Below are 24040 nucleotides of genomic sequence, written 5' to 3'. Positions count from 1 at the left end.
GTAATTTAAGCCACTGTTTCATATATTCTCCTGATTTGGTCTTAGCTTTGTGTCTAATACATTCTCAAATACAAATCCAGACAGAATTAGGCAGAGATTCTGGATTAAAGTTTGCATTTTCTGCCACCTTTTCTATATGTCAGCTGTAATCTGCATCAATCCAGTGTTCCCTAATGCTTTCTCATTCTTTGCAGTCAACAACCCAACAAAAAGCTAGTGTTTTGCTCATGCTCCTGCAGATCTTAAACCCTGAGGCAATATCAGTAATAATGTGGCTCAGCACAATTGTTTGCATGGTTCATAGGGAGACAGTCTGTTTGACCAAACCTCGACTTTCATGATAAATTGGATACATTTCAGTGTGACATTCAGTGGTTTCTGTGGTTTTCTCTTGTGAAAAGCTCTTAGTATTCATTTGTCCTTGAAAATGTGCTCCAGTGCTCATCTCACTCAAAAGAAGTTACTGGTTTTTATGAGTCAAAGCATCTGGAGATTTTGAATGAGAAGACCTCATGGCAGTGACGTAGCCTGTGGATTATTTTTATGCGAACATGTTCATTGTTTCATTCTTTCTCTCATGCACATTTTGTGTATTATAAAATTCATTTTTAGAGGGGAACAGCAAATATTTCTGTCCTGGATTCTACTGTAAGTAGAAGAATATTTATTTCCTCTCATGTCAGTTTAAAAAAAAAAAAAAAAAAAGAAAAGAAAAAAATAAAAATCCCAAAGTGTGCCAAGTACGAGCACTTTATTCAGGTAAACTTAAAAATACCTACAGTGAGACCTGGAGAAAAGGGTTTAATTCTTGCCTGTGAACTGTAGGCATTTCACTGAGATACTTCAGTATTTGGGTTTCTCAGGTAAGACATTCCAGAAGATGATGAATAAGTGAGCTGATTGTACTTCTAATGTTGGTGTCTACTGGGTAGAATGTAGTGATTTTTCACTTGGGAATGAGAAGCATTGTTCTTGTCTGATTTGTGTAATTGATCATCTCCATTTTCCCTGTCCCAGTCAAACTTTAAGGTATCTTGGCCAGAGCCATCATGCCATTTATTAAACCTATGTATCAGCTGTCAGAATCAGCTGATTTCAAGTGAATTAAATTTAGTGTAATTAAAGGAGAAGCAACAAAAATACTGGTTTGGCTGCTAGTGAGGTTGAACAGAGTGATTTGGGTTAATAATAGAAATCAGCTATGTTGGCGGGTGTGTGAGCTCCAAAAACTGAAATTATGTCATTTACCTCTAGTAAATAAATAGACCACGGGGAATGTGTATTTTTCATTTGCAGTCAAAATCACTGAAAAGACTCAGGGAAAGTAAACCTTTTTAGAGAGTATATCTGAAACCCACAAATACTTATGTCAGTGCTTCCTGATGCTTAATCAATGTGTTGTAGGGAAGTATCATTTGGTAATAAAATATTTTGTTTGTATAATACATGAAGTTTTGCAGTTTATTTATTCTTTTGTGAAGGTAGCTAATGTGACTCCGGGGTTAATAAGTTTCTTTACTTGTTCAGTTTCATAAACATCTTTTTTTCAACTGGTGTACTTTGTAGAACTGTCTTCTGGATATCTGGTTTCAGGGTTCAAAACAATACATGGTGTTGTGTCATGTGATCCACTTCTGTAACCTTACTTAGCATCAGACTCCCTGTATTTTTGGCCATTTGGCTGTATTCTGAGTGACAGCAGCTGCAGACAACTCAAGGCAGCTGTCTTATTTGATCAAAGATAGATAGTGTTGTCATATGTTTAGGAGAAGCAGATCAGCTGTGTATAGCTTTTGTGCAAGATGCCAATATCAGACCCTGGCAGAATCACTAAATTCTTCCTCCCTCCTTCCTCTCTGTGACCCGAAGCTTCAAGCTTTGGGTACTTGGCAGCTTTTTTTCACCTGAGAGAACAGTATGAGAATGGACTAGTATTTGCACTTGCTACTCAATATTTTAAGTCTATATATTGTTGAAACTTAATGGCTTTGAGGAAAGACACTACCTTACGTCATCAACTGTTTCTTGAGTGAGTGATTTTTCTACTACATGAGGTCACCTGGACTTCAGATTGCATAATAACTAAGTATTTGAGTCAAGCAGTGAGTTAAAGAAAACATTGTGAATCGGGATGCACATTTTGAATTTTTCTGACATCCTGTCTCTACAGATCTGTGATTCAAGAAAGGCTGATTCTGTAGTCTGTAGCTGAACATATCTTCATTATATACTGTCTTTCTGTAAATGAACCTTTTATCTCAACTACAAAATATTTTTGAGTGGCCGTTAAAATTTGTAGTCTCGTACAGCTGAAGAGACAAAGAGAGTTGACTGAAAGTTTTGCTTTTTATACGATGGTGCCCATAATATGGACCATTTTACTTTCTCAGTATGTAATTTCACAGGTCATTTAAAATTAAAAAAAAAAAATCAGCTAAGTAGGGTGTCCAGGATGCAAACCTCCTAGGAAATATTAAAAGCTGTACATGCTAGTGTGTGTCTGTATCCCTGAAAATGTTAAGTTAAAGGACAAGGCAGTTTCTAGTACTGTAGTAGAAATATTTGAGTAGTCTTTACTCAGCAAAACTTAAATTGATTAAGCTAGGTAATGGGATCTATTCCATGAAATAAAAATTATCAATCCCCCTAAGTTTTTCTTTCTTTCTGGGATTTTTCGTTTATATTGTACATGATACCTTGAGGATAATATCTGCATAAAGATTGTCTTTCAGTATTTATTCTGTATCTCAACAGTTAAGCAGTTCCATAATATCTTAGAGATTTTCATTTTTCTGTGCTCTTTGACTTTTACTTCCCTGATTTTTGTCCCCTATGTTAATTTAGAGAAATGATCAAAGCTTTGGTATTCACATTTTTTCTTCACTCTTTCTTCTAGATTATCCCAATGGTATACGGCTCACATCAGCTGTTCCAGGAGCAGATATCAAAGTACTAATAAATTTCAATGCACCAAATCCTCAGGACAGGAAGAAGTTTACAGATGATTTGAGGGAGTCAATTGCAGAGGTTCAAGAAATGGAAAAGCACAGAATAGAGTGTAAGTACAAAGGTACATATAGTAGAGCATTTTCAAACTAATCAAAGTAAGAAAGTCTTTAATGTCTGTATAGCCCATTAGAACTCTTTACAAGTTTGAAATAATGTGTTTTTTTTATGGCTTTTATTCCTAAAAGAAGGAAAACCCAGTGATCCCTTAAACTTCATCTAGGTTCATTTACAGTTATTTAGTACAGTATAGATGCAGTGGAAGGTTAACGTGGACAAACAGTAAATAGCAACGGATTTGTAATTTATAGTATAAATTACAGTAAGAATTTAAAGGGTAATTTATGTGACTGAAATTTTTGATGATGGCCCTTCAGATAATTTTCACTGAGTTTTTTGACATGTTGGAGGGAAAAGAAGCCATCCAGAAGGACCTTGAGAAGCTAAAGAGGTGGGCCCATGGGAATCCCAGGAAATTCAGCGAGGCCAAGTGCAAGGTCCTGCACAAATACAGGCTGGGTGGGGAACAGTTTGAGAGCAGCCCTGAGGAGAAGGACTTGGGGATGTTAGTTGATGGAAAAACTCAACATGAGTCAACAATGTGTGCTTGCAGCCCAGAAAGCCAACGTATCCTGAGCTGTATCAAAAGTAGCATGGCCAGCAGGGCAAGGCGGGTGACTTCTCCACCTCTACTTTGCTCTTGTCAGACACGGCCTACAGTGCTGCACTCAGCTTTGGGGCCCTTCAGCGTAAGAAGGACATGGACCTGTTGGAGCAGGCCCAGAAGAGGCCTCAAGAATGTTCAGAGGGCTGGAGCACCTCTCCTGTGAAGAGAGGCTGAAGAGAGTTGAGGTTGCTCAGCCTGAAGAAGAGAAGGCTCTGGGGAAAACTTGTGGCCTTTCAGTATTTAAAGGGAGGAGGGAGCTGGAACTAGGGGATCTTTAAGGTCCCTTCCAATCCAAACCATTCTGTGATTCTATTTTTTTTTTTCACTTCTACATTTATATTCCTGTATTCTCTTTATTAGGTGGGTTTCGTACAAGTCCATGTACTTTGCTGGATTTCATGTGACTGTCTAATCATAGGATTTTACCTTCAGTTTTTTCAACAGAGCAATAGCCTTTCATCCTGTATGTTGTGCTTTAAAGTTATTAGTACAGAGCTAAAGTTCCTCTCTTGTATTTATGATAATCTGCCAAAATGAACATTTAGCTATTATTCAGAGTAATATGTGATCACATACAGAAATTGCGATGTTACTGTGTGCTTCATTATAGCCAGTAATTATGAATTGCAAAATTAATCTCTTTTGTTTCAGCTGAGCTAGAAAAACAGAAGGGGGTGGTGCGTCCAAGCATGTCTCAGTGTTCCAGTCTGAAAAAAGATTCTGGCAATGGGACTCTGAACAGAGCTTGCCTGGATGACAGCTACGCTACAGGGGAAGGGCTGAAAAGAAGTGCACTGAGCAGCTCCCTTAGAGACCTGTCTGAAGCAGGTAAGCACTGACTTCATTTCCTTGCTCTGACTACTGCATGCAAAGATGTGTGAATTATGCATATAAGTCGCAGCTCACAGTAGGCTTTAAGAACTGAACACTGAAACTTGAGTAATTTACAATAACACCGAAACTTCAGACATTTTTAATAGCTCCTCTTTCATACTTTGTGTTTAATTTCTGTTTGTTTTTTTTACCCTTGTTCTGTTGAGCCACAATTATTTGAAAACATTTAAACCATTGTAGATTGCTATATATACTTTAAAAGGAGAGTGACGACAGTGGAAAAATTGTAAGTGTTTTATAGAAAAATGGTTGACTTGCGCTAAGAGTAACCCACTTAGTTTACCTTTCTCTTTTTCTTCTGCTTTGCTTCTTCCCCTGATAAAGTAGGCTTAGAGAAAAAACAAAACTGGTCTCTGTGTAATAATTGCTTTCTGTGTATTTCGTGCTCAAGTGTACCTGTGTTACCACATTGATGAATGAAATTGAGTGAAGCCCTACTAAATTCTGTGTAGAGCTATATAGTTCAGTTACACAGTCTCCCTGATTCTACTTTATTGTTTTGCAATTCAAGATAAAGTTCCTAATTCTTGTAAAAGAGGTGGTTGTGAAATATTATTGCCAATGTAATGAAAGAAACCATTCTGGAAAAGAATACTGATATCCCACAAAGCCACTGATGTTTCTAAAATTTATTAACTGCTTAATATAGCTAAGGACTGGAAAGGAGTGGTGGTGGGACTTAGTAGCTAAAGAAAAATCGGGAGAAAGTTTGGTATGTGTTATTCTGTGATTTGTGTGTGTAGTGCACAAGTGGCATACCCATGGTAATACAGGCTACCGCAGGTAGTAACCTTGTGTTTCAGTGTTAAGTGTGATTCCTTTCATTGCAAGAAGTCACATCTGAACGCTATGCCCAGTATTCAGACAGTACTTCTGGAAACAGTAGCAGCTATGATTTTTTATTTTCTTTAGTTCATAGTCTGTGTTGCCTAATCTGATTTGTTCTTTTAATTGCAGTGATGGTTTACAGTATAGTCATAATTTCAGTACTGTGTATATCTTTGGTAGTAGACACTATTTGACTTTTTCTTTAACTGAAGAAGAGATTCTAGCTACACTGCAATAAATAAAATTGTTGTAAACTAAAATTATAGGCAATGTTTTGTGGGTCTATGTATGTGCATACAAGTATGTAGAGAGTAAGCTCTTTCAATTGTTTTATTCTCCATTTAGACTTTCACACTCATGCCCCTTTGCTTCATATGAAAGACCTAGAGCCTTGATCCAAAATGAAGTTGAATATTTTTGCCTGATTGGCTTCAATGGATTTTAGGTCAAGCCACTAAGTCTTCACCACTACTATATCTCAGATTTGAGGATACTTTCATCATCCCTTTTTGTTTTGTTTTTATTTCACTAGAATGAGAACTGCCATATTGTTAAATATGTGAGTTCAGTAGGTATGCTTACACCTAAATTTTTTTCATCTCATTGGAATTTTTCATCCCAGTCATTCGAACGTTGCCATAAATTTAAATTCATCTTGTGGGTGTTATGCAATAAACAAGTATTCATAGTCATGAAAACATCATGTTTCAACAGGGCATGCATACATTTGGCATGCTTATTACTGAAAATAACTTTTTTCCATAATAAAATATAGAAATCATTCACGGACTGCAGGGTTTATCAATGAGTTTGTTAAACCCAACTAAACTTAATTTTAACGAGCTGAGAATTATGGAGAGTTTCTGTTTGGTCTTGTGCAGTGCAACTGACTTCACAAAATGACGTTTTACTTGCTTTGTTATTTGATATAGTAATTTTACTGTGATTATACAAACATTTCCTACCTTTTCTCAGTGAATAGCTTATATGCGAGGCTGACTTTGTTTTGATATGGGAAAGATGATTCAAAGAGTAACAAATGCATCACTTTCAGTTAGCAAGATACTGTGTCCCAGAGGTAATATCATGTGAGAGTACTTCTGTAAGGAGTTGCAGTGTTAGGTTGCCTCAGATCTTCTTTTTGTGGTGTACGAAACACAGGATCAACAAGGAGAAACAAGAAGTGGCACTATTCGGGATGTATGTCTTTCTGTAGGAGGAAAGTGAATTTTCAAAGGGGTCCTTTCCACATTAAGAAATAAATCTAATTAATATTGGAACTGCCTAATTACATATGTGTGCGATAAGGCAGATAATTACCCAGTGAACATTGTGAAAACAAATTGAAAGATGTTAAAAATTGATTCAAGGAAAGGGGAATCTGATTGAACAGCATTTTGATTGGGTGGGTATATGACAAAACTATATTTAAAAACAAAAAACAAAACAGTCCATTACTCTCAACCAGACATCATAGTAGTGAATGGTGGCTGCAGGAACAGGCTTTAAATTTCTGTCTTGGAAGACTGTGTGAGTGGATAAGCTTAGATCTAATAAATATTGATGCCATGAATGATTCTGACCCTTAAGCTGTAAACCATAAGGAAAAGCAAGATTTCGCTGTCAGAAAGCAAATGTCAGGAATCACTTTCTGAGGTTATTCTTCCGTGCATTTGCCATGTTAGCTTAGATGATAGTTGTGAAAATGATGTGAATGAGGTCCTGATTTTGTGGATAGTATTGTTCCCTGGATTGACAGTTATTTCCAAGGACTAAAAAGCAGAATTTGGCATCCAACTGTTCAAAGGTGTGAATGTGTCAAAAGCACTTGTGCTTTATTCTTTTTCAAAAGAAAAACATAGTTATTTTTATTACATGTTTTTATGACATGTTCTTGAGCTGTAGTTGAGGAAGAACTGAGATTTTGTTCCGTAATTTGGAATTCTTAATTTACATAAAAATATCGAGCAGTAAACAAATTCTAATGCAGTCATAGCTGAGTTTTGTGAAATCTGGTAGAATTATGACCTTTTCACCACTTATGCAACATACAGTCACTTGATAGTAGATTTAGAGGAAGATGTGGAAAGTGGAGCCATTAGTACATGGGAGGATTGATTTGTTTGCCAAAGCAGAGCATGGATTAGGCTATTTGATTTCTGATTCTGTATCCCTCTCTGATTTCTTGGGTGACTTTGGGCTAGTCAATGTGAATGCCAGTGGTTTGTCTGTTCCTGGAGGAGCTAGTTCTTTCACATTGGGCTTACAGCAGTGAGCACTAGTGGAAACCAAGCTTTATGCCCCTCACCCTCAATTTGTAAGGTGGGGATAATATTTATTGCATTGGTTTAAAAGTTACGGTGTACTGACATCTGCACAGAAGTGCAGGGTGATACAATGGTTACTATGAATATAAATAGTGTTTGTCTCATAATCTCCTAAGCAGTCTCAAAACAATCACAGACCAGTAGAGATTACTTTTAAGAACATTTACAGTAAAGTAGTCCCAGCATTAAAATAATTCCATAGTTCATATAGTCTCATTTGTTGACCGTTAGCTTTTTAAAATATTTCTTCCTATGTTCGGGGGAAAAAGTTTCTCTGTCTCTTGTCCACAAACATACAGTCTCATTTATTTATTTTCAGAATAGTTTATTGTAAATTGTAATTAAAAAAGATTGCAAAACTTCTCTGCACTGTAATCCCCTTAAAAAGACTCTGGCTTCATGCAATTACAGAATCCCTTAATCTGTTGACTCAATCTGTGATGAGCTGGAGCAGTCCCTTGTCTCTTTCCTCATCTGATGCAGGCAAGGTTACTAGGTTGTCTTCTTCCTCCCCCACAGATTTTGCTGTGGATACTAGCATTGTTTTCCTCCCTTACCAGAAGAGTTTTCTGAGCAGGGAGAGGTTTTCCCTGTGTCTTGTTTCTGTTGTTTAATTTTCTTCAATGGAATAGCAACAGTAATGGACATTTAATTTAAGAATTTTGAATAAAATAGACTTTTGTGAATCAAGGTTTTTAGCGATTTGCCTACGTCAATAGCAAATTATTCTCTAGGTATATTGTATACAGACACCTCGCGCTGTGTATGGCCACTTTTGTATCAACACCTTCCTGTCCTCTGGAAAAGACACCATTTGCTTTTCCAGGGAAGGAGGTTCATAAGGTGACGTGTAGTTTCGCTGTCTCCTCACATTCTGGAACTTTTTGAGAATAATCTTCTTGAAGAAACTGTTTTCACAATCGATCTGTGATCTCAACCTGCCTCACACAGAAAACAAGATGAAAGCGTTAACGTTACAAAGAGTCTTTTCTTTCTGAGAAGTGGTCTCTGTAGAGTATTATTAAAGTATATTGCTTAGATAATTTTGAGCCAGTTATGTTGGTAGTATCCATTATGTCTGTAGCTAGGTAGTTGCAGATTCTGCTGCTGCTGTGAGTATCAGTTTCACAACTTGTGAAGGCTAGCATAATGACTCATTGTTAGAAGAGCTGCTAAATTAGTTTGCTTTATCGAAAAGCCAATTTAAAACTTTTTTCCAGACTTTTTTTCCAAGACCTACAAAGCCAAATCATATATATATGTATTTGTATCAATGTACTACATAAGCTAAAGAATCTTTGTATCTATCATCAATGAGTTGTTTGAATGAATCAGAATTGCTTAAAATAAATTAAAAACCACACTAAATAACATTCTTAACAATTTCAGGTAGGACAGAATATATTAAGCAAAAGTGATCTTCAGATTTGATAAGCACCACCTAGTTTTGTATCACAATACTAAACTATTAAGCTAGTATAGTTATGCTTACACACAATTCTAGCACAGTCACCTTCTTCTGGAAATGCAGTTTGAGCTGCAGCTTTAGAAAGACATTTTTTAGATGGTTTACCATCTCAAAGGCCAGAGTACAGTCTTGTATAAGCATAGACTGACAGGAGAATGCTCTGAAGGATTTAGTTAATATCTTTCATATTGTGCTGTAGGCCAATGCAGAATTGGGTTCAATTTATTTTCAGGAAAATAAACACAGTTTTCTATGTAGAGATAGTGCCTATCTGAGGGAAGTTACAGGCATTTATTAAATAGGATTTTCCATTTGTTCTTGGCTTGTACTTCTTTGCCTTGAAGTTATTCTAAGCAAAAATCCATTTGTCTCTTTCTGTCCATATATACTGTGTTCATGGTTATTTTAAGTACTTTCACTCCCACAATATGCAAAATACATTGGATTTTCCCATTTTCCTTTATTTTTGGCCATATTTAATGACTTATGGCTACTGTCAGTCTTATTTGCAATATTCACTGCTAAGTTGAGAGATGGCTGTCTTTTTCTCTGTTTTTGTGTAAGCAAGCAAGAGTTATTTGAGTGTTAATCAGTACTAATCCTGCTAGCAGAGCAGAAAAAGATCAAAGCCTGACTAGAAGTGAAAGTAAGGGATTGTCAAAACCCTGGGGGGGATCAGTTACGATTTTGATGAGACTACAACTTGCAGCAAGAGATGTATGACAGTCTGTCTGGAGGGAGTTACTCAAAATTCCGACAAACTTACAAGATGACCAAAACATTTCTACCACAAACACTTTTCCCTGAATTTAATGTCTGTGCAGGGAGTTGTACTTCTGAGTAACTCTCAGTGATAATGAGAGGATTAAATGTTGCTGTAGCCTGGAGAGAATTGTAGCTCATAAGAGAAAGCTGTATTGCAGGGCTGCATCCCATGACCAAATATGTCAAAGCTGTGTTCATAGATCCAGTAGTCTTAGGTTATAATCTTAGATCGTACTGTCCATAAGACTCATGGATGTTCTACACTTGTCACTGAGAGGCTTGTCAAAAAGCAAAGGCGAACCTCCAGGGAACCACTACCAAACCAGTCCCAAAGTTCTTCTCCTGAACTATCTGCGATACACAACAGATATTAGGGGCTCTGGGGCTTCTGAAGGTGAGGATGTGTGGCTCATAGGGTCAGTGATGCTGAAATTCTCACTTTCCTCTCCAAAATCACCTATTAGGGTAGGAAATTCTGAAGTCAGCGACCCACCAGTGCAGAGTGGAGATTCACTGATACTTGGCATTGCAGGAAAACAGCTGTACTGAGAGAACGTAAAAATCTGTAAATTTGTAAAAAAGATACAGATTTTACAGCAGCTTTGAGAACGTGGCAATTCTTCAAAGATTAGCATTGTTTATACACCTTTCCAGTAAAGTATTTTGAAACTTTTCAAAGCAATGCTTAACAAGTTATCTATTCAAAAAATATCTAATTCCACTGCAGCCATGGGCTGTTCTCTTTCCTTTGAAATGAGACGTAAAATCTGGAATCCTGTGTCCTATGTATGAGCACTGAGGTATTCTGGCTCTTTAGACAAACAGCTCGGTATTTCATGTATACCTGTGGGCAAATGGCTTTAGCAGTCTGAGGGTGTTGAAGCAAACAACAAGTCCATCAAACTTAAATATAAAGCACTGCACAGCTAAACAAACAAAATCTAGCCATAATATCAAGACAAATTCCAGTTTTATTAATCAAAAATTAAGTTTAGTTTCTTTTAAAACATCATGAAAGCAGATTATATGAAATCCACTGAGGTTCAAAATTGAAATGCTGAAACCGATGCCATTGGCATTCCCCCACAACGAAGTTCAGAATATCCCAATATTAGATTACACATTTAAGCTAATACCACCCCACAAGTATATATCAATGCTACAGGTCTTTAAAGAAAACTTCATAAATAATTAGATACCAGGAAATTGAACAACTAAAAATTGTTGCTGGTCAACATCATGACCGTACTGCTAAATACAGATGTTAAATTACATGTGTTTTAGGAGCTGTACAAACTGAAATATCACACCCCAGTACTTAGGGTTGATTCACAACAGAAATGCCTTCTGAGTTACAGTCAGATACAGAAACTTAATTTAACTAATGAGCTTAAACATCTAAGTTTCTGCCTTAGTAGCTATTGTACCAGACCAGTGCAATGTTGATTCCCCTGCAGCCCCCCAGTAGCATTTAGAGGCTCCTCTAGCGATTCAGGGAAAGCGGCTGTTTTTCACCCGGGTCTTGTCTCAGTCTCTAATCTATGGTGTTGCATGTCCTGGGCAGGCAAGCGTGGGCGACGCAGCAGTGCAGGATCGCTAGACAGCAATATGGAAGTAAGTAGGAAGTTACTGATGTCTAGCTGGATGTGATGATGTGCATTTCAAATCTTTCTTTTATATACATATTTTTTTGCTCTTTTTTCTTCTAACATATAACCTGCCTGCCTCGAGTAAAATGCATGCCTAGGCTACTCACTTTGTATTCTTCCAGCTTAAAAAGCACTGACAGCTTGTTTTAGACCAACGCCATTTTTGGTTTGAGCTAACCTTGTTCCCTTTGTTCCTGCAAGCATGGTTAAATGAGTATGATGTGTCCTTTTGCCACCATTTCGGTCTAGTCCCAGCTTAAAAGCCCACTTGCTCTTTGTTACAAAGTACACTGTTCTTGCTGTTTGATATTTAGCTAAAACTATTGATTTTCATGCTCAACCATTCCCATTGCTTATTTTCTAGTTAAATTGCTCAGTGTATGCAGTCATGACACCATGGAATTGCACAGATAGGGCATGGGAGGAACAAAAAAAGACAGGTTAATTCAATGTGGATTTCATGAGATTTCATTCATCTTCAAACCATTTATATATACTGTTCATGTCTGAATTCAGCTTGCAGATTTTTCTTTTTTTTCTTTTATTTTTTGTTTGCTTTAGGTAGATTGCAGTTTAAGTCTAGCACACTTTGCATAGTAAACGTTGTGTCCCATATCTCTCTTTACAAAATACAAACCCCAAACTTCCAGAAACTAAATAGACCATTCCAAGCTAAATAATAGAAAACATTGGACCACAGCTCAGAAAGACACGATCACACAGAAAACTTAGTGGCAAAAGTGATGTGGTTCCATTTAACATATAATTTAGAGGTAGACTTGAGAAGCAGCACTATGGTATATAGTAGTAAAATACTACTACTTAAATAAGTTTAAAATACTGTTTTTGAAATCCGAATTGTAATGTTTGCTGCTATGTGTTTAACTATTTAGGTTGAATTAATTTTTTTTGTTTGTTTAAAAAAGCAAGTATGGTGATTTTAAAGTATTTTAAAATGTATTTTAATTTAAATACACACTCCTAGGTATTATGTCATGCTACTTTTCCGTGACATTTTTCTTACTTAAAGCAATAGCTTTCTATATTAAAGTGTTAATGCTTATAAATGCCCCAAGAAGGGCACGATTGCCTCATTGGCAACTTAGAGAAGCTGGAAATAAAATTTTCATAGAACTCTTAAACATATTCCACCCATGTGAGCACTGAAGGAGGAGTTTGTGGTCAGTGTGAACTTTTTCTTTTAAACATTTTAAAATTTTTTTTAATTTTTATTTCTATTAATTTCTTTTTAGGGGTCCATCATTAGCAGTCCTCACATGCGCCGAAGAGCTACATCAACCCGAGAGTGTCCATCTCGCCCTCACCAGACTATGCCTAACTCCTCCTCACTCCTAGGTTCCTTATTTGGTAGTAAAAGGGGAAAGCCACCTTCCCAAGGCCATCCACCATCTGGCTCATCACAGCAACCTCCACACCCTCCAGTAATCCCACATCAGCAACACTCACAGCATCCTTCTGCCATGCATCATGCAGGGCCAGCTGAGGGACAGACCCAGGCACAAGTACACTCTCACCATTCGCAGTACTGTCATATGCAGCAGAACCCGCCGCCCTATCACCACCACCACCACTATCACCCTCCCCAGCACATCCAGCACCCGCACCAGTATCACCAACACGTGCCGCATTCCCAGCACGCGGCACACTCTCAGCATACCCCTTACATGCAGCACCCCCACGCACAGCATACTCACTCTCCTCACCCACCGCTGCCCCCTCCGCACCCAGGGCACTCTTCTCATCCCCAGCACACTCAGCATCACCATGGACCGCCGCCACCTCCGTCCACTTCAGCCAGCACTAAGCCCAAACACAGCGGCATCAGCACAATAGTCTAGAACGTACTGACCCTCTTAATAACTAGAGTTTCAAACATGATTACAAAAGCACTTACAGGAAGCAACAAATAATATTGTCAGTTTTTACCTAGACAAACAATTTAACCGAGTTGTGTGAGCTTAAAGGCTTGCCGATACTAAATAAAATAAGTCAAGTTAGTGCAATCAATACTGGTTTCACTTATCTACTCAATAGATGCTCACCATCTGGTTAGTTCTTATTTCCAGACTGCCTTGAAAACATGCTGCTTGCTGAATATGAGTAAAATTACCTTTTACACCAAATCCCTTGACAATTTTACATGCAGAATAAAAACATAGTCTATGATAAAAGGAAAAAAGTGATACAGAACCAAGTGTTGCATTCTTGCTCTTTTATTGTCAATGGGCAAAAAATAAGTAGACCTGATATGGTTGATGAAAGTACGTAAGTAAACTTTATATAATATAAATATATACATATAAATATATATATATACTGTATAGTTAACATTTGTGCTTGGAAAGAAATTTTTTCAGTCCACAAAGCTAGCAATATAGACTTTACAAGGAATTCCACTTACTTGTTAGGACAGTATTATAGATGAATAGCATATGAAAGAGTAGACCAAAAACACTAAATGTTAGAAATAAATTTCAGACATTTCAATATTTTCATTAGAAGTCTTCTGGACTTGCTAAGATTTCTAAGCAATCATTACTAAATGTGCCAAGTAACATAGCATTTAACTGTTGTAGTCAAATACTGCTTTGTATAAATCCTTATTTTATTAACATGATATCATACGTAATCAGTATTATAACTGCTCTGCTATTTCAGGTAAGCAAACTTGTTAAGATGCAGTAATTATATGGTAGCAATGTAAGGGATGGCCTTTTACCAGTGGTCATCTTCAAGCATTGGTCACACAAATTTAGACACTTTAAAGGCTGTGATAACTGTGAATTTACATGATCCACATTTCTTTTGTATGCATATGTTTTAATGCACACACATGAAGAATTATAACAGGTGCATGTATACACTGCAAAAACATTCATCTCAAACATGAAATTTGCAAACTTCCATCCTTCTCAGCTACTTTGTTTCCTGTTTACCATAATTTCTTATTTTTACCCCCCAGTAAAGCTGAATTCTAGTCTGAGAGCATTTCCAGGTGGAAGTGCTCTAAAACTTGGTTTGTTTTAGACTTTAGTGTAGCATTTTTATATACGTTAAAGAAAAAATATCTGTAATTCCATGTAGCCATGCACTAGCAATGAAGTGGCTTCACCATTTTTACTCATCACATTTGTTAGTTTGAAAGTGACCAGCACTCAGCAGGCTGAGTTTATGCTCAAACCCTCACTTTTGTAGTCCAGTTAGTTGCAAGACATCACATAAAAACAGGCTGTGCTGTTGTTGCTTATGTGTTGTAATCAAACCATTTGCAAACTGATATAAAATTTTATCCCTAAATCCTGTACAGTTATACATGGCACCTACTTTGTAGTTTCAGCAATTTGAGGCACCGCGAGAGCTTTACAGCTAAACAATAGAGGCAAAGGAATCAGAACTGCAAAACTGTACCAGCCTAAAAGCAAACCTTGAAGAGGATGAGCAAAAAATTCCAGTGTGAGATGGGTAAAAGTAAGAACAGTAGTCAGTCAATTTTATATTTCATAATATTTTTTCAGGAATAATGAAGAAATCAGAGTTAAAGTAGAAAGAAGTTGAAATGAGTCTGAAGTGAAAATAAGAGAGTAACTTTCATATTGGCTTGCTCATGGCATCTATAATATTTGGGGTGTGTGTAATTTTTTTTCCCTTTCATACCGTTGATATCACAATACCAGCAAAACTGCAAACTGAGCACTTTGTTAACCTCCACAGAGAGCAAATACAGCAATCTAGAGTTTAGCCTTTTGTTTAAAGCTGTCCACATTTGTTGCCCACATCTGCAGTATTTTCCCATTCTGCTCCTTCTCTAAATTATCTTCATTAAGAGAAAACAAGTGGTTGCGTTACAGTTTGTAAGGATCACTCATACTAGTCTAAATTCTGCGGCTAACCTTAAGAGGGCTCCTACAGGTCCCCTGAGGCTCTGTTCCTTGCAGTTTAAAAAAATATATACTGTTCTTATAGGGGAAAGTAGAACTGTCTGCATGTCATCTGATGTTATTAGTGTGAGGCTACACTCTACATATTGTATATTTGCAAAATATATCAGTGTTAACTGTTGATATTAGTTGAAGTAAAGTGATAACATATTTCAATATGTAGACTTTTCTTCATACATCTGTACCAATAGTAGAGTCTAATTGTAATTTATAGGTTGTTCCAGAAAAGATAAAGAGTCATTTGGTTACAAATATCTTTCAGAAACTGCATCTTTTGATTGAAATGGAGGTAAGAGTGCTCCTCTTCATTGAGTAACAGAGTGTGTACTTGTTTCAGATGCAGAGTTTTAATGTAAGTAAAATTAACTGTGTACTGTGTAAATGCAGAACATTCAGTAACAGCTGAGAGGAGAATCTGACTCAAGCTGTGTTACTTAGTTAACAGTGAAGACCTTAAATCTCCCAGATCTGCATTTGCTTTGTTTCAAAACCCCTTTCATTCATTTAAATTAGTCAAATATAAATATTCTATACTTACACCGTAAGCCACAGTTTAATGCCTGATCACTGATGTTCCATGTGCAATCAACTAAATGTTCAGAAGAATCACAAATGTGCATGCAAAAAACATTTGCACATGATTTCATCTGCACGTGGGGAAAGAGGTTGTGCCTACCCTGTAAGGTGCATTCAGTTGCATGTGTAAAATCACAGACTATTTTGAGACTAGTTAAAGAAACAAGATGGTCATATGGGAGCACAGTAACTGTAACATTATTTCAAGACAATAGGGAGAAGCAGTGGACTGGATTTTTTTTTTTAACTGAATTTAGGGTTTTAGTATAACCTCTCTGACTCCATCCTTGGTTAACAGTTGCTTAGAACAGTGTGAATCCTGTCTAGAACAGGAAAGTGATAGTATTTTAAACGCTGTGTGGTTAAGAAAATTGATATTTTTTTAGCCTGCAGGCAGGCATAGAATTGAGAGATTTTTTTTCCTCGAGTGCCATTGCCAATTAAAAACTGGTACAGATCTGCGTAGAGTGACCATGTTTCTCTTTTCCCATTAAAAAAATGTGGCAAAGTAGTAGTGCTGATTTAAAAAATGAAAGGGAAGCCTAAAGAATGAAGGTGTGGCGACAAAAATCTTTTCTGGGACAACAATCAAATATATATCTGGGGTTTTTAATTTTCTTTTAAGTTAAAAATGAAATGTACAACAATGTAAAAACAGAAAACAGAGTTCATCCTAATATAATGTACGTCTTGTATCGCTAAAAAGAAAAAAAGTCTAACATACAGTGTAGAATGATTTTCCCATCATGTACTGCATGCAGCAGAAGCCTCTTGTTTCTTGATAAAATGAGCTGAAAGACAGTCAGCAGATATTTAAAAAAATGAATCTCTAGATGTTGACTTGCTGTTCCATATGAAGCTGTGTGTTTTCTGCAGTTAAGCATGCATTTTGCTGTTCCGTTGTAAAATACCATCGCACTTCTTGCCTGCAAAATGGATTATTGTGTATATATTTAAAAGAAAAGTGGAACCAATAACAAGATTAAATTTGGAAAATAGAAAAGGGGGTGGTGAAAACGGGACCAAGTGGGGGGAGTAGACAATTCTCTAAATTGTACATAGTGTGTAAATTAGTATAACTCTAAGTCTGCAGTCACTTGGAGGTTGCCTATAATACCTATCTCCTGCTAGGAACTTAAATCAGCTTTGAGTTGTATTAAGCTGTTAGAATTAGGTGTTGAATGCAGACTGTTAAAGACTTCAAAAATCATTACACTTACAAGAAGCTTCTGTTCTGGGGAGGCTTGAGACCCCTTTTGTAACTATGGGGAAGAAAGGAGTGCTTTCATTTTAATATGCATTCTGTTTGTAAGTAGTAACAGACCCTATTGATGTAAAACTATAACTGTGATCATGTGGAGAAATCAAATAAATCATTTAAAACTCTTTGTTTCTCATCTTGTGTAATCAAGAACTTGAATTCTTCAGACGTGAAATGAAGGGAATTCCTTCAGGTGCTATCGTGGCCCTGCTGAGTCAGGGGGAATTCTGCTACTCGCTTCAAAAGGGGCCGTGGTTTCAGTCTTCATCTCAAATTAAAGATAAGTTGTTGGAAATAATGGCTGGTGCTGTGGAGAGTGTGGTCACTTCTTAATAGGTTTTAGGGTTTTTTGGTGGTACTGTGAATATATTTAGTTCCAAAGTACTATAAAGGGCAATAAAGAAAACACCTACATCTGCAGGCAACACTGAAGAGGTTCTTGTGTCATATTTATGAAAGCATTTTAACACTGAAAAATAGTAACCAAACTTTGAATTTTCTGAAACATGAGCTGTCCAGCAGGTTGGACTGATCCCATTCATCTTTTGGCTGTCAGATTTCCATAGGAGTTCATGTTCAGATGATTGTCTACCCCTGACTTGTAAGTGTGTCAAGTTTGTCCTTCCCAGGGATATGTCCTTCATTTCGTAAGTGTAAGCTACATTCTTTGGATCAAACAGAGAGAGCATTCATTGCCTCTGTGCACCCGTTGGCAGAGAACATCATACTTCAGTTAAGTGATGCGACGAGGTAAGTGTTATCCAATTGGACCTGTACTTTTATCTCTTGTGTTTGTTCACTGTGTCTTAATATACACCATGAAATTTACACCACTATGAGGCATATGTTCCTCACATGTCCTTCACAATACTTGATGTTATACTTCTGCATTTACTTTAGATGATAAACCTTGGCATGTTCAATTGTTTTATTTTTGTTCATGTCCTAGATTTGAAATGAATTACAGTGTGTCTGATGCCTCAGTTAAATTGACAACTAAGCATTAGTTTTAAGTGTTGTGTTTGCTTGTTGTTGTTGTTGTTGTTTACTATGATTTTAGGAGATTCTTGAATTGTTTTGAAGGAATAGTCCATTATGACCTATTTTTGAATGGCTGTTTTTCCAGAAAGTACATCTTGATCAGTGATTTTTTTTAATGGGTAAGTACCCATCTATCACTAGGTACTACCAACGTGTTATCTCTTGGAGCTGTGTGACACGTTAGAGTACAGCTGATGCTATCATACAAACATTCTGTTACTGGAAATAGAAGAATTTGCAGTTCTGTTCTTCATTGGTCCTTCTTTTACTGTTTTAGAAACGATGACTTTAAGAACTTAGGTATATCTTTGCCTTTGGAGAAGCCAAATAGTCTTACCTCTCTAATTTAAGAGCTCTAGATATTGCTATTACTAATAATCTGTGGGTTTTTTTTTTTTCTATCTTAAAAGTAAGACCTAAATAACATCTCTAAATGCTTTCCTACCTAAACTAAAACTCCAATGAAAGCATTTGTAATCTGGCACTACTGAAGAAAAATAAACAGCCAAAGAAAACCTCAGTATCAGTTGCCATTTGCATGATAGATTTGCACCAGCTGCAATAATGCTCAGCAACTTATTAAAAAATAAATGTAGGTTAAGCATATGATAGTCTAATGCTCAGTTATTTATGTTTTTTAATTATTTTAATATCCTTGTTTGTTTAAGGTGCACATCTTAGAGGAATTTCATTCCTCAAATCTCTGATAAAAACTTGTATGTGCCTACCTAATGAAAAATGCCTTCATTCAAGAAGCTTTTGCCTTCATACTGGGGATAAGCAGTTTAACCCTAATGTTAAGGAAGAGGCCAAGGTTTTCTGTTACGTGCTGTAACCGGCAAACATGGAAGTCTAAGGTTTGAAAACTTTTCCTAAAATTTGTCTTGTGTTTGTGTGTGTATCTCAGTAAGCACCTTACTTACATGAATGAATTTTCATGCTAGTGAGTTTTTCTGCAAATATTCTAACCTTGGTGTGCTGATGGACATCGGGTGAATATGAGCCAGCAGTGAGCCCAGGTGGCCATGAAGGCCAATGGCATCCTGGCTTGGATCAGGAATGGGGTGGTGAGCAGGACCAGGGAAGTCATCCTGCCCCTGTACTCAGCATTGGTGAGGCCTCACCTCAAGAACTGCATTCAGTTTTGAGTGCCTCAGTACGGAAAGGACATTGAAGTGCTGGAGCAGGTCCAAAGAAGGGCAACAAGGCTGGGGAAGGGCTTGGAGAATATGCCCTTTGAGGAGAGACTGAAGGAACTGGGGCTGTTTAGTCTGGGGAAGAGGAGGCTGAGGGGAGACCTCATTGCTCTCCTCAAATACCTGAAAGGTGATTGCAGTGAGAGCGGGGCTGGTCTCTTCTCAGTGGTGACAGGACAAGGGGAAATGGCCTCAAGTTGCGCCAGGGGAGGTTTAGGTTGGATATCAGGAAAAACTTCTTTACAGAAAGGGTTGTTAAGCACTGGAACAGGCTCTCCAGGGAGGTGGTTGAGTCACCCTCCCTGAATGTGTTTAAAAACTGTTTGGATGTGGTGCTCAGGGACATGATTTAGCGGTGGGTTGTAAGAGTTAGGGTAGTATGATTAGGTTGCGGTTGGACCTGATGATCTTGAAGGTCCTTTCCAACCTGAGCAATTCTATGAAATGACAGAAGTATGATGCTGTTAGGATTGTGTGATAAATTACATGTGCACTGATGAACATGTTTGTAGAAGATGCACAGTGCACTTACAGTAGCATGCAACGATAAATCTGTAGTAGTGTTATGACTGTATCGTATACACCTTTTTGAAAAGGAAGCATATTGTGTTTTTAGCTAGCTTACTAGCCTCTTAGTGATTTTTGCTGCTATATTTTGTAATAAAATAACATTTTTATATATAAAACTCCAAGAGAAGAATATAGCATGATACAAAAATTGCTTTATCCTCTACGTCTATTTTCAATAACTTCTTTTTCATTTTTGTTTCCTACTATTTTGAGAAATAAAGCCAAATTCTGTATTATGTGGTAAAACTAACCAACTGCAGGAAGAGACTGATCATGAATGTTAGGAAATGCTTAAATTAAGCTCTTTGCTTGGGGTTTGATTTTTGCTAAATCAAACCTGAATCAAAGCTGTGTAGGTGATGCTCTTTTGAAACCATCATTTTTTCAACTCCTTAGATTTCTTGGTTTGTTTTTTTTTTACCATATATATAAATGGATATTTCTGTGATAAAATGTTGTGAAAAACATCCTCTTTATTTAGCAGTTTGCAATAACTGAGATGTGAAATTAGCATCATGGTTGACAAGACACAGGCGGGTCAAATAAATCACACAAGCACACAAGTTATCAGCTCTGTTGTAAAATGACACACACTGCTTCAGTTTTCATTTATTTCTTCACAGTTAAACAGAGAGATACAAATAGATATGTATAACGAGCAAGGAAAAAACACACCTTTAATAAGATGAATGGGGTATATGCTTTCTGACAGATATTAAATGTTATGCAGGCATAGTGGAAAATACTTAGTCTTTACAACTTCTCATTTCTGCTACAAAATAATAGATTAACAAGTGTTTGACAAGAAATGTGACTTTTTTTTTTGCCAAGGGGAATGGAAAGTGAAAGGCCTATGCAGGTGTTCTGAGTTAGGAGGTTACGTTATTCAGCAATGGTATCACAGTAAAGCATGGCTGGAAATTAATTTCATAATTAGCACTAGGAAATTGTTTTTAATGAGGAGCAATCTGACTTTAAGACGTGGAGTTGCATCATATTTGGAACCAGCAGCACTGAATACGTGCAGCCTCTCCTATGCACATGATCACTGGACAGACACGTCGCTTCCTGAAGCCGTGCGAACCAGCAGTTCCTGTCCCTCACAATGTCCCCCTGCGCCAGGCACAGCTGTGCTGTAGGTCAGGCAGGGGAGCAGGAGAAAGCATGGTGCTGTGTGTGCCCGTGGGAAGGGAACGCTGCAGTGGGGGGCTAGGAAAGGAAGCAGAGGAGCGTGTCTCCTGCTGAATGCTTGACCTTGACAGGACTCCTGTGAGCATCTTCCTCCTCCATAAGCTCACCATATGCTCTTGGTTGGTTATTACTCCCATTTTACTGGCTAACATTTCTTTCCCAGCAACAGAGAAGAAAAGTTTGTGAAACACATCTGTGTAATCAATCATATACATTGCTGTTTTTTCCATCTTTCTGGCAATTCTGGCTCTGCTGTTACCCCATTATGCCAAAAAAAAAAAAAGAAGTGATAATGGCTGTAGTTTGGAATACTTCTGTTGTGCTTCACAACTTCAGTGGTTACATTTTAAAGAGCAATAACAAGAAACTCTCTAGCCCAATGGAAAGCATGTATTGAGTTACAAACAGAATTTTGTAAGTCGTCTTTATTTGAATTAGAATGTTTTAGAACATAAAATACTTAGATAATTTAGTGCTTCATTTTAACAGAAGTTGACAGAGCTAACTGGTGATTTGCCTGTAAGTGCCACTGTAAGATGTGGGAAATCCCTTTCATTAATGATGTGTTTTTATTTCTTTTTTTCAGGTGTTTCTCATGATAGCCACAGTGCAATACACTGGCTGCACGCTAACCTGGACAAACATTACACAGTGACACTTAACATCTATCTGTGTTTCAAGTATTACATTACTTCCACAGCATGTGGCTGGGAACAAAAGTTGAAATACCAGTTTCTGCTCTCACCTTTCTCAAGATTTAACTTGTAAACCAACTTTCTTTAAAATATTCAGAGACGGGAGAGATGATGCAGTGAGTACAGCAACACGTACCCAAAGGGGAGGTAGCAAGGAATTGCAAGTGCTAAAACTTCCATCTGTCTGACTGAAAAGGCGAAAACAACAGTTTTATAAGGAGACAAGAAGCTGCTAAAGGGAATTGTCTGTATTTTCCTGGAATGACTGCAAGGATTGACGAATATTTTTGTAAAGCAAGTTAGACCTGCAGTGGCACTTTTTCAGTAAGTAAATTATACATCTCTCCATGAATTATATTATTGAATATCGGTTTTTAAGCCGTTACTGAAAAATAGAGTAAACAGGAAAAGAAAACTGTAGGGTAATCTCATGATACTCATTTACTGATCCAAATATTTGTTCTATTAATTCCTTCTCGTGAAAGCAGTTCTGTGTGTGGAACAGGCTGAAATTGACATCACTGTGGCAGTCAGGTTTGATCACAGACTGTGAGATCTGGATTGCTAACAGCTGAGTGGCTCTCTGTTAGAGGAAGGCAGTGTAGTGAAGAGCAGCCTGGCAGTTTCAGAGGAAGCTGGAATTAAATGAGCATGTGGGTGCACAGCTGAGTAGCAGACAGCAGAGGTGAGTGTTAAACAAAAGTGGGCAAAGAAAAAGTTCAGGCATATTGCTAAAGCAGAAGGGGGAAAAGGGATCTTAGCAGCATCTTGTGCAGTTGTGTGCAATGCCATTTGAAGGTGTTTAGAAGTCAGAAGAGAGAATTAAATCTAATGGAGAGCTGCAGAGAACTGCAGCTGCCAGAAGTGCTTTCAGTTGTGGTTACATGCACAGCATTAGGAAGAGCTGCAGGAATGGGACAAAATAAATAGCGTAATACACTGCTGATGTAGACTTGAGATTTTCATCACAGAAACAGAGGATCCTCTATCTGCAAGTGACAGTCTGCTTGTCGTTTCATGCTATGGATCTGCTGTTATCCCCTGTAATTTGTTCTGCAATTGGAAGAAAATTCTTTACAGGTACTTCTTGTAGGATATGATCACAATCTCATTCTCAGTAAATGAATGCACAGCATGCTGCTATTTCAGTTCTTTCCAAGTTCCCAATGAGGCTTCCTTTTCTTGCTGTTTTCCAGTGGCCTAGCTCTGTTGTCACTGTTTGGATCACCTTCTTCAGGCAGTCCTCTACTATGCTCTTCATTATCCTCTCCAGAAGGACATTAACGTGTTGTTACTCCACCCTAAAGACTGCCAAGTGCTGAAGTCAGCCCCGTGTATAGTCATCTTACAGAGAAGCAGGGTCTCTTTCTATCTGTAGAAAATTAGGAAATAGCTGTTTCTGTTACCTTTCCTATCTATGACTGTGCAGGCCCTCAGCAGAGAGCTAGCTCATCCCTCACTTACGTAAGGCATCCTTGCTTCGTAGAGACCGGGGTTCGGTACAGTCATGGCGCTTACCACCTCAGGAGGCTGCTGCAAAATGAGCGCGTGGGGGTTGTGGCTGCAGCTACGGGAGCAATGAGGCCGCGGCCGTTCCTCGGTTCAGCTGTTTGCTTCTCGCGGGGCGCTCGCCGCGTCAACTTCTGCCTCGGGGCCGCGGGCGCTGCCCGGCACCCTCAGTCCCCTCAGAACGGGTCCCCCGTTGCAGTGCGCTGCGTGAGAGGCGACCGCGAGGGCAGGTGCGAGGGCAGCCTTTAAAGGACGTGAAAGAGGGGTTTCAAACGTACTCTACTCCTGGGTAAATGAAACTCAGTAAAGCCGCTGCGTGTCAGCCGCGGCCCGGCCCGGCCCGGCGCGGGGCGCAGCGAGGAGCCCGGCACCGTGCGAGCGAGGAGCCGCTCCTTCGGGCGGGCGCTGCGCTCGCGAGCCCGTGGCATCGCGGCCCAC

General features: G+C 38.1%; 1 protein-coding gene and 1 long non-coding RNA gene across 7 annotated transcripts in view; one reads left to right on the top strand and one right to left on the bottom strand.

The window, feature by feature from the left end:
- IQSEC1 (IQ motif and Sec7 domain 1) overlaps positions 1-17525 on the top strand; it is a 323384-nt gene extending 305859 nt beyond the window's left edge. For 4 of the 6 annotated variants that reach the window (XM_021409295.1, XM_021409292.1, XM_021409296.1 and 1 more), the window contains 4 exons: positions 2897-3070; positions 4325-4501; positions 11520-11569; positions 12858-17525. In XM_021409295.1, the coding sequence (XP_021264970.1) occupies positions 2897-3070; positions 4325-4501; positions 11520-11569; positions 12858-13463 (1007 nt within the window). In that variant the 3' untranslated portion in view covers positions 13464-17525. The remainder of the gene's footprint in view (positions 1-2896; positions 3071-4324; positions 4502-11519; positions 11570-12857) is intronic. The other 2 variants (XM_021409294.1, XM_021409298.1) reach the window with 2 other exon arrangements.
- Positions 20775-24034, bottom strand: LOC110404735. Its single transcript, XR_002442471.1, has 2 exons — positions 23558-24034; positions 20775-23465 (listed from the first exon to the last, which is right to left on the bottom strand). It is a non-coding gene; the product is annotated as an uncharacterized LOC110404735 (long non-coding RNA).

The sequence above is a fragment of the Numida meleagris genome, chromosome 11 (assembly GCF_002078875.1).
Source record: "Numida meleagris isolate 19003 breed g44 Domestic line chromosome 11, NumMel1.0, whole genome shotgun sequence".
NCBI lineage: Eukaryota > Metazoa > Chordata > Aves > Galliformes > Numididae > Numida > Numida meleagris.
Note: the sequence above shows the minus strand (reverse complement) of the source record. Positions and strands in the feature narration are given on the sequence as shown.